Raw genomic sequence first — 10,969 nt, 5'->3', positions numbered from 1 at the left:
ACTGGCAAATGCTTTTTTAAAATGTGCCTTGGAAAAATATTTATTAATTCAATATTCTGTTTTAAAACATTAATTAAACTGATTAGTCAATTAAAAAAAAAAAAGTTATTTATTTCTATTATTTTTATGGTTGAATTATTTAATTCATTGTTACTCATTCAACCTTTCATGGTGACACATGAAAAACCCAAGTGTTTGTGCATGAAAAAGTAACTACCTTTCCAATTGTATCTCAGCCTTAAAACAGGTTTTCCATATGGCAATAATAATTTCACCTTTCAGAGTGCCACAGGGTTTCTGCAATATCTGGATGTATCGGTTGGTAAAGAGATCGCAGCCATCTGCACAAAAATGGGACGGCTAGATGTGATGTCACAGAATCCCCATAATGCAGTAATTCACCTGGGCCACCCAAATGGCACCATCAGTCTATGGTCACCCAACCAGAAAGAGCCACTTGTAAAGATATTGTGTCATCGGGGTGCTGTTCGTTCCTTAACAGTGGATAAAACTGGCACGTGAGTATCACAAAGTCCTGGGGGGATTTCATCAGTGTCAGGGGACCGGCAGTCTCAGACGGGTTGTTACATTAGAGCTGACAGATGACTAACCCCACCCACCATTAATCCTTACCTCACAGAGCCTGTAAGCTCTTCTGTAATGAATTTTGGATTTTTCAGAATAAAAAAAAAATCCCAGTGTGAACATCGATTAAAAGTGAGACAAAACCGAGACATTAAGTATGTTTTATTAAACTTAAGATTAAGATTGCTGTTGGTAGTTATGTGATTTGGGCTTTGGCTCTTGGCTCTTCAACGTGTATGAATATCATGTTTGAGCTTACATGCGATCATTTTGCGAATCTCACTAATGACATTAAAACTAGGGCTGCATGAAATTGGAAAATACTGACATTATATGATATATTGAGATTATTGCAATATGAAAGAATAAAGGAGATTTCACCAGATGACTTGGATTTGGATAGAATGACTCATTGTAGAGTTAGTGGGGTGATTGTTTTGGGAAGTGCATCTACTGTACATAGAAAGCAAAAAATATATATAATAATAATAATTTGAAAAATGCAATACATTTAATAAAAAAAAAGTTTTTACTTGCCCTGTCAATTTTCAGAAAAAGTGAGATGAGAGTAGTCAGATGGCTTGCTTCATGTTGCTGGATTAGACTTCTCGACTTGTTTGTTGTAAGTATTTAAGCTCTGCTGTTGGACACATCCCTAATGGGGTCCTGACTAATTAGATGTTGTTTAAGCTTAGGGTGTTATGTTTCTCCTTCCCTCACATAAATCAGTCTTCTTAGTCACGTGGTTCCTAGTTTTTCTGATCTTGCAGAGTATAATTTAGACATGATTTCTATAATGAGAGTATGATACAGTTTATCAAGAACTGATTGATATAAAAAATTTTTAAATACCTTATAATGCACACCCATACCAAACATCAAATACTTCCTATAAACCTATAAATAACGTACCTATGTATTTTATGCTATACATGCATCCATATGTGCAAAAAAAGTCATAAAAACAAACATTACATTCTAAAATAAACAAACAAAAAATACCCTTGTGACTTTCTGATGTTTACAGGTAAGGATATAACTGTAAAATGTAAGTTATTCACTGGGTGAAACATTTCTTAAAGGCTTTAAAAACAGACACCTGTAAAAGCACCAGACAAGCAAGCCATGTTAAAATGTATGGTTATTAGTTTGTTTGAAATGCTTCATACACAGCATTTTCATGTTTAGGACAACTTGGGTAGTACACTTTTCCTGCAGCAGCTCATTCTGTGTCTTCTGCTATATTTTGTCCATATGCATTCTTCACTTCTGTAAAGTGACGTAAGATTTTATCAAATATTTTAATTTCGATGGTTGGTTAGTTGTCGCAGCCATAGATCATACCTTACATTCCCTTTATTTACACCAGTAAAATATTTGTTTATTGCAGGTATATGGTGACATCAGGTCTGGACAGAAAGCTAAAGGTGTATGATATCAGAGCTTTTAAACCTCTTCACTCCTGTTTCCTCCCTGCTGGAGCCTCTTGCTTATCTCTAAGCCAGAGAGGACTACTTAGTGCTGCTACTGGAGATATTGTACAGGTATACACACAAGTAAAATTTCCTGGATAAACATTTGTTGTTGGTTGCAAAGAGCATAGTCCTAACCCAACCCTTTAAAGGGGGCATGAAATGGAGAATCAAACTGTTCTTGATATTTACACAAATAAGAGGTTACTCCACAATAAAACATACTGCAAGTTTTTTAGAACTCAAAACTAACTCCCCAGTGTAAAATAAGACTCTTCTAAAAAAAATTCTAACTGCACCTCCAAAAACGTTGAATTGCCATTCTAAAGATCAGAAATTTAAAATTTCCTCTCATGCAACACAGGTAAGTACATTTATTTTTATTTGATTAAAATAAGTTAAATTAAGCAAGCAAAAGCAATTACCATGCTGAAACAGCATGCTTCTGGATCTGACTCTGGCTCAAACATATACGGCTCTATCATAGAGCTCTCCATTTTGAGTATCAAAACATGACATGCTGTAAAGGATGGCGTGAAAACGGTGCAGTGAAGTTAGCTAATCACAGTAGTGGGTGTTTACTTCCATTTCTGCAAGATCATCCCTTGAATTGAGTGGTTTTCACAGATTGAAATTAGATTAAAAAATATAATTTTTCCAAATATTGGAGTTTTTTTGTGGCATTAACCTTACAGGGATAGTTCCTCCAAAAATAAAAATTATCTCATCATTTACTCACTTTCAAGTTGTTCCAAACCTGAGTTTCTTCTTTCTTCTATTGAGCACAAAAGAAGATATTTTGAAGAAAGTTGGTAACCAAACTGTTCTCGGTACCATTTTTTCCCCCATACTTTGGAAGTCAATGGCTAATGTCAACTGTTTGGTTACCAACAGAAGAAAGAAACTCATGCAGGTTTGGGACAACTTGAGGATGTGTAAATGATGAAGATTTTTCATTCAGCACGCAACATAAGATTTAACAATAACACATAGAAATTGTTTGAAATGTTATGTATAGATAATTTGAAATGGATAAAGAAACTGCATAAAGTACAGCACATGTATGCTTGCTCTCTTGAGGCTGCACGCACGATTTGCTGTTAAGAATGTTTAGAAGTTTCCGTAAAGGCAATATAACATTGTAATATTACAATATTGTTAATTAGAGTTACAATAACTATTACAATAATATAGCTATTTTTGTATCCATAGGTTTATCAGAACGTTTTGGGAAGCAGTCCTGTATCCAAACCCTACATGGCTCACCGCCTTCAAGGGCAAATTTGGGGTCTTGCGTACTGCCCCTTTGAAGATGTTCTGGGAATTGGACATGGAGAGGGCTTCACCAGCATGATTGTACCAGGTAAGACAGGAACACATGTTTACACAAAGGACATGTTCACTCCTTTGTACCAGGAGTCTACATACATATAGTCAGTTGTGTTTCATGGATGATGGACAGATGAGCTAAAAATTATCTTTCTCAGTACTTTTCTTTTATTTCCAATACAAATATTTAAACATCCTTAAATCAAAATACACTTACATGAGAGGCAAAATTAAGATATGAAGTCTTGTACAACATTAAGTCAGTTTGTTTTAAAGAACAACAAATGTGTCAATGGAGAATAAATACTTTTTTTCTTTTTTTTTTTTTGGAACCCACTGTTCTTTTCTTTTTTTCTTTTTTTTATTAAACTCACTTTATTTTGTTTAAGAATCTTTAGACATTTGCACTCGAAAACAAGACAAGAACACTTTTTTTTTCAGTGTAATCAGAAGGTACATGAAAAGTTGTTTCCATATTCTGGTGTTTGTGAGTGAGCTCTTCAAGTCTTTAAAGATTTCAAGCTATTTTTGTAAAATGAATTCAAGTAATGAAGAGATGTGTTGGAAGTTGTATTTTCAAACTTTGAAGTGTTGCTTATGCAACTCTTCTGCTGTCTGTCTGTCGGTCTGCTCCCTAGACATTTACATCTAGAGGACATATTTATGTATTGTGTTTCCTTTAATTTATTCCTTAAATTTGGCAGAGAAAAAATGCAGTGTACGTACTGGCACACACAACACAAATAATGTGCATCACCATGAGAAGTAGTGAATTTTTTATCTGTTTCTTTCAGTATATTACAGAGCTGCAGGTTTGAATGTCACAAAAAATAATTTACAGGTCACAGTTCCCTTATAACTGAATAAAAAAGAGAGCAAATTCCCTGCTTTTCTGTGTCACTCCAGGTGCAGGGGAACCAAATTTTGATGCTCTTGATACAAACCCGTTCCGCAGCTCTAAACAGAGACAGGAGTGGGAGGTCAAGGCTCTGCTAGAGAAGGTGCAGCCTGAGCTGATTGGTTTGGACCCAGGACAGCTGAGTAAAGTGGACCAGGCCAGCTTTGAGCAGAGGCACAAGGAACATGTTGAAGCATTGGTAAGTTTATGCCCCTGATGTCATATGTTTTGGCAAACCCTGCACACTGGCAGTGAAACAGCAACAAAGGTAATCCCAGTTGTTTTCAATGGACACGAGTGACAGTGACCAGTCAGGATGTAGGCATGTGGAATCCAGAGACATGACAGATGTTTAACTTAATGCAAATGAGCAGCGGCTTTTGGAAGTGAAGTCAGTGGAGTGCAAGTGATCCATCAGATAATCAGGGATTCTGTGGGCCTAAGTATATGCCCTATCTGCCCTAGGTTTTGGAACAGAGCTCATCTGTACAGAGTGCAATAAGCTGTGCCATTTTTTTACTTAAGTTAGAAGTTTCTTCAGATATTTGGCTCTAGGGATGTAACGATTCACTCAACTCACGATTAATAATCATTATCCAAACAAAGATGCTGCATACATGCAACATGAGGATTTTTTAATCTAAATTGCATTGTATAATTTCTAAATTTGAAGCAAAAACAGAATGGTTTGACTTCAGTTTTGTGAAACTATACATAAAAATATCTGCATGAAACACACAGCAGACGAGCTGAATGAGACGCAGATTCACTCTCTGCCAGCAGGTGGCGCTTAAAGTGTTTCCTTGGTTTCCGCTGTAAACAAAGCAGCGCTGCACTTATGAACTTTAATATGCATTATTCAGAGGCAAGATGAAAAGAAAAAATACCATCTAAACTTTTCTAAAGACAGTAAGTTCCCCTCAGACATACATTCATATAAACTCCTACCCCTAACTGAATCGCGATTTGTTTAGCATCTCAACTGATTTGAATCGTCACATATTTGAATCGATTTTCAACCGGCTCGCGGTTAATCGTTACATCCCTATTTGACTCTGACTTAGACAGAGAGATATACGAGAAGGTGGAAGGACCCAATCCAACTTTCTAGTCAAGATTTGTCCTAGAGGGCTTTAGCTTGAGGTCAGTTGAGTAAAATTATTTTTGTACTTTTTGCATGTATGAATCATAAACTCTGGAATGTAACAAATATCAAAAAGGTTTGCAATAAAAATATAAAAAGGATAGCAATACAAAATGTAGTTAATTCAAACGGGCACTTTTCAATGTTTTTTTTAATAAACCTCTGGAAAGCATTCAGATTGGATATGTGAGTGTACCAGTCAACATCTTCATTCCAAATTCATGAGATGTTTTAACTGTCTGATATTTGGCCACAGCTCTGCTCTGTTAAAAAAAAAAAAAAAAAAAATTTAACTGTGGAGAAGCCGTTCATGAATCAGGATGTAGGCTACAAGTCAAAATGCAGCAACTGTTCAGCTAATTTGTACAGATCAACAGTCTTTTGATATATATCATTATAGCAATTTGGCCTGTTTGTCACCTCATATTTATATACCCCTGTAAATCAGGAAGTTATTGCTTTTCACTTAATAATCACTTAAAAACCTACAATATAAATGGGATTATACCAGAGATTTATACATCATCTGAAAGCTGAATAAATAAGCTTTCCATTGATGTATGGTTTGTTAGGATATGACAATATTTGGCCGAGATACAACTATTTGAATATATAGAATCTGAGGGTGCAAAAAAATCAAAATATTGAGAAAATCACCTTTAAAGTTGTCCAAATGAAGTTCTTAGCAATGCATATTACTAATCAAAAATGAAGTTTTGATATATTTACGGTAGGAAATTTACAAAATATCTTAATGGAACATGATCTTTACTTAATATCCTAATGATTTTTGGCATAAAAGAAAAATCTATAATTTTGACCCATACAATGTATTTTTGGCTATTGCTACAAATATACCCCAGCGACTTATGACTGGTTTTGTGCTCCAGGGTCACATAGAGTAATTATACTTCAGATAAATTTGTGAATATCATGAATGAAAGATGAAGAGGAAATTCCTAGGAAGCTCCTAGTTGGTTTTGCTCCTATTTATCAAGGGTGCTGACATTGCAATGAATGGATTCAGAATGCATCCATCAGTTTGGTGTCATTAGTTCTTACTTTGTGTCTTGTCTTTGTATCAGGGCTTTGATCCATTGGCAAAAGACAAATTTAAACCAAAGACAAAGAAGAAAGGAAGAAGCTCAGCTGGTGCCATAGAGAAAAGAAAGAGGAAAGTCGCCCATGAGGATCAGAGGGTATTTGTTTTTTTTTCCCCCTCTCTCTCTCTCTGTCTTGTCTCTGTTTGGAATCATCTCCCATTGTTTGTGCTACAGACATGATGATGCCTCGTGTAGATGGTGAGGTAACATTTCTAATTGATCAGACTAAAATGTTTGCCTTGTGGACAATGAGTAAAAAGTTTCATAGTATTTCAGGAGGGACAAAAGCCATATCTAGAGGCCAGAATATCATAGATTTAAAGGGTTTTTGAGAGCAAGTCTTTGTTGAACTTTAACACAAGCCTCTCTCAGAATAGTGTTTCTATTTTGCTCTCTGTTCACACCACTTCTTCTCTATTGTGATTCTGCAGGACAAAATTCGGCAAACCGTACAAGAGCGAACAGAAAGAGACAAAGAGCAGAAAGAGAAGTCCAATGAGAAGAAAAACTTGGGAAATAAGTCAACACTTGACCGTTTTAGAAAGTAAAGATATGAATCCATCCTAGAGGATTAATTCAAAGGAGAAGAGACTATTCATACATGCCACTCTGTTGCGAATGTAAGAATGTTGTTGTACAAGCCATTTTTTTTCAAAACCTCTGGATGTCATTTTCTTAAAAGCTCTTTGCTTGTTTAATAAAATATCTATAAAATCTACACAAAAAAACATAAATGTATTTGTCTTTAAAGGCCCCATGAAATGGGGGGAAAAATAACAACAGTTGAGAGACTTAATTCTGTAGCTCAGCTATTAACTAGAACTAAGACATATCTTATCACTCCAGTTTTAGATGCTTAGCACTTCCTTCATGTAATTTTTAAAATGGATTTAAATGGTCTTTCTTCTTATAAAGCCTGTAATGGGCTAGGACCAAGCTACATTGCTAATTTTACTTGTTAATTAAGTGCTTTCAGGAACACTAAGATTATCTACTGTTGGTTTTCTGGAGGTCTCCAGCAATGGCCGAAAATATATGGCACATTAAGGCCCCGTCCACACGGAAACGCGTTTAGCTGTATACGCATAAATTTTGTATCTTATAGGCGTTTTGTCCACACGGATCCGGCGTTTTGGGAGAGTGAAACCGATATTTTTTTAAACCGGGTCCCAGAGTGGATAAATCTGAAAACGACACCCTTGCGTTTTCGTGTGGACAGCGAAATCCGTATATTTTCTGAAATGATGACGTCATCAGCCCACGTCTCGCCCCTAGTCAGACACCGCTACGTCACGTAACGGCAACAAAAACATGAACAAACACTGAATGAATGTCTTTTTATTAAGTAACATTAACACAGATTAATAAATGTATTGTTCCATGTTTGTTTATATACCACGCACAAGGTTTATGCGCATAGTCCAAGTCTTCTTCTCCGTTTTTAGTGTATCTCTGTGGCAGAATTACAGCGCCACATGCTGGTCTGGCATCGTTTTGTGTTGGTTTCGTGTGGACGCAGATATTTCTTGAGACGAGGAGAAAAAAAAGATCGGATAGGGAAAGCTCTGGCTCCGTGTGGACGTAGCCTAAATATGATCAGCATAGGCTCAGACTGTTGACTCAATAGTAATACTGTTGACTCTTTACTGCTCAAACACGTTCAACCACAGCAGCTCCGTATACAGGACTGAAAAAAAACGCGCTAACCCCAAAATGGTGCTCTTCGCACATGCGCAGAAGATAAAACATAACTTAACAATCTCCCCTCTTTTCTTTTTATGTATAACTATTTAACATTAGAGATTTAGTGTGAATGACTAAATATTGACAAAACATAAGTAAAATATTGTTAAATCCTTTCAGTCTTTAAGATGGCAAACGCCTGTGCTGAGAGCTTTCAGAAGGCCAAGTGCATATGCCCCCATTTTTGTCAAGCAGTTAGCTAGCTGCTCTTTGGTGGCTGACCACAAGATCTGCTGAACAGTTCCAGAGTGTATAAGCTCCTTCATACTGCTGATTTCTAGCTGTCTCTTTTCGGTGACAGATTTTGTAGATTTGAGAGCATCGAGAAGGCAATGATTGTCTGTTATACACACAATGGGCAAGTTGTTGCATGAGCAGCCACCAGTGGTAATCTCAGAGTAGAGTGTAACGAGGAAAACTGCACCGTCAATCCCATCTGCAAGTGCCAAAGTCTCTCCTGCTAAGGTACTCCGTACAACTCTCCTGATGCGTTTTGACTGCCAGGATATAGGTGAGAATTTTCCATTTTCTCCCATAAGCATGATGAAATGTCCACCCTGTGTGCCACCATCTGGAAGGTTTCCCATTGAGGAATCACTGTACACAACTAGTTTAACAGAACTGTCTTTCCCTAGGTACTGGAACCTCAAGGTGACCTCTTCTGATTTTAATTTTCTGATTAGTTTATTTGCACAATGCAGGGTCTGAACAGTAGCATGTTTTGTGTTAGATGCCAAGATGGATATGTCACACATTATGTCAGGTCTGCTTTGCCTGGCAACCCACAATATTTGTCCAATCTTTGATTTTAGCATGCCCATCTCAACGTCTGTCAGTGAAGCTTCACGCTGTGTTGCTCTGGTGGAGTCCACTGGAATGGGTTGCAGATTTTTTATGTACGTTCCTTGTTGTACGTGTATTTCATCCTCCAGAGAATGTACTTCTATTTAGTCTTTGGGAAGGTCTTGAGTGTTTGTTTCTTCAAAGCCTCTCGCAACAAGTCTAGCCTTGGGTACAACTCCAGCAGTTGTTTCTTTTAGTGTGCACACCCATCTCGTGGAGATGCACTTGTGCCCTTCATCTTTCACTTCTTCAAAGACGTTATTTCTCTTCCAGGTTATGAGTTCTGTATTTTTTGCAGGCAGTAGCTTGAAGGCTAGTACAGCATCTGGGAGCTCCATTTTGAACTTACGTAGCCTGTTGTACCGACGTTCGAACTCGACGATGTATTCCACCATAGAAATGCCTCTTTCTCTAGTGATCCGGTCAAACGCCGTGTACGCCTCATACTGTCGATCTTTTTCTTCTTTTAAAAACACAGAGTCCAATTTCGCTATAAGTGTTTGCATTCCAGTGTCAGCATTTAAATCCTCAGCGGAAATTTCCAGTGCACTGTCCCTTGCTCTGCCCGTTAGTGACAAGGTAACTGCCAAGGCTTGTTTCTTTCTGTCCAGGTCGGTGACACGTCTCCAAATTTCAACCTCATTTTTCCAACTTTCGTACGCTGTCTTCTCGTCAAATGGTGGGGGATTTTTGTAATTTCCAGCAGCAGCCATCCTCTGCTACCAATGTTGACTCAATAAACACAACTGTTCTTAGCAATTACACTCTTTACTGCTCAAACACGTTCAACCACAGCAGCTCCGTATACAGGACTGAACTGTATTACAACAAAAACGCGCTAACCCCAAAATGGTGCTCTTCGCACATGCCAATGTATGCTTCAGGCACGGGTCACGACGAGGCGTTTCCCATAGCGACCCCTAGAGGACGCAGTTCGAAGTTCCCATGAAAGGGAACATAACTTAACACAGACGTGCTTGCTTGGTGCACATAAACCAGTGAGGTTTGTTCTTATGCATCGAGCATGCACAAGTTGAGCTTCCATTTACCATATTTGATGTGCTATAAGTTTGTGAGTTAATCAGTATTCGTGTGTGAATAAAAGCCTAAATTGAATTTGTTCATCATATAAAGTGATTATTATACCTTTCAATAGCTGGACACTTCTAGGTTTGGAATGACATAAGAGTGAGTAAATGATGACAAAAAAATTGAGGTGAACTATGCCTTTAATTAATTGATTATATGATCAAAATTAATCAAGAGTTATATGTTGTAAAGCATTTTTCATTGCTAGAATTACCTGTACTGCAGTGGCGAGCAGTGACTTCAACTGTTGCCAGGAATAGCCATTAGTTGACGATGCCTTGCCATGAAACCTACAGATGCTTACACACAATTGTATGTCACACATGCAAGATGGGGAAACCAAAGGGAACAATAAAAATCATCAAATTTTCAGCTTAATTAGCTTGCTCAAGCATGTTGCCAAATAACGTGTACCTTACTTTGTCTATGGCAAAAAATGTAAGAAGATAAAAATTGCTTTGGGGTGTAGGAAACTTTTCCTCATCGAAGCAGAGACCAGGAGACGATGGGATATCTTTCATACAGAAGTTACTCTTTATTGAGAACTCGCTGTGCGTCGCTGCAGTCATCCAAGTCTGACTATAGCTCAGCACAGTAGAGTTTATACCAGGGGTGCCCAAACTCGGTCCTGGAGGGCCGGTGTCCTGAAGAGTTTAGCTCCAGCCTCAATTAAACACACCTGAACCAGCTAATCAGCTCTTAATAGGCATACTAGAAACTTGAAGGCAGGTGTGTTGAGGCAAGTTGGAGCTAAACTCTGCAG

The 10,969-nt window shown here is 37.6% G+C and overlaps 1 protein-coding gene across 1 annotated transcript in view; it reads left to right on the top strand.

Moving 5' to 3' along the window:
* wdr46 (WD repeat domain 46) overlaps positions 1 to 7,244 on the top strand; it is a 32,054-nt gene extending 24,810 nt beyond the window's left edge. The window contains exons 9-14 of the mRNA XM_016459677.1: positions 283 to 518; positions 1,976 to 2,129; positions 3,270 to 3,420; positions 4,293 to 4,483; positions 6,514 to 6,627; positions 6,963 to 7,244. Coding sequence (XP_016315163.1) covers positions 283 to 518; positions 1,976 to 2,129; positions 3,270 to 3,420; positions 4,293 to 4,483; positions 6,514 to 6,627; positions 6,963 to 7,079 — 963 coding nt within the window. The 3' untranslated portion in view covers positions 7,080 to 7,244. The remainder of the gene's footprint in view (positions 1 to 282; positions 519 to 1,975; positions 2,130 to 3,269; positions 3,421 to 4,292; positions 4,484 to 6,513; positions 6,628 to 6,962) is intronic.
* The last annotated feature ends 3,725 nt before the right edge of the window (positions 7,245 to 10,969 follow it).

Source organism: Sinocyclocheilus anshuiensis, unplaced genomic scaffold (genome assembly GCF_001515605.1).
Source record: "Sinocyclocheilus anshuiensis isolate Anshui unplaced genomic scaffold, SAMN03320099.WGS_v1.1 scaffold2823, whole genome shotgun sequence".
Taxonomy (NCBI): domain Eukaryota; kingdom Metazoa; phylum Chordata; class Actinopteri; order Cypriniformes; family Cyprinidae; genus Sinocyclocheilus; species Sinocyclocheilus anshuiensis.
Note: the sequence above shows the minus strand (reverse complement) of the source record. Positions and strands in the feature narration are given on the sequence as shown.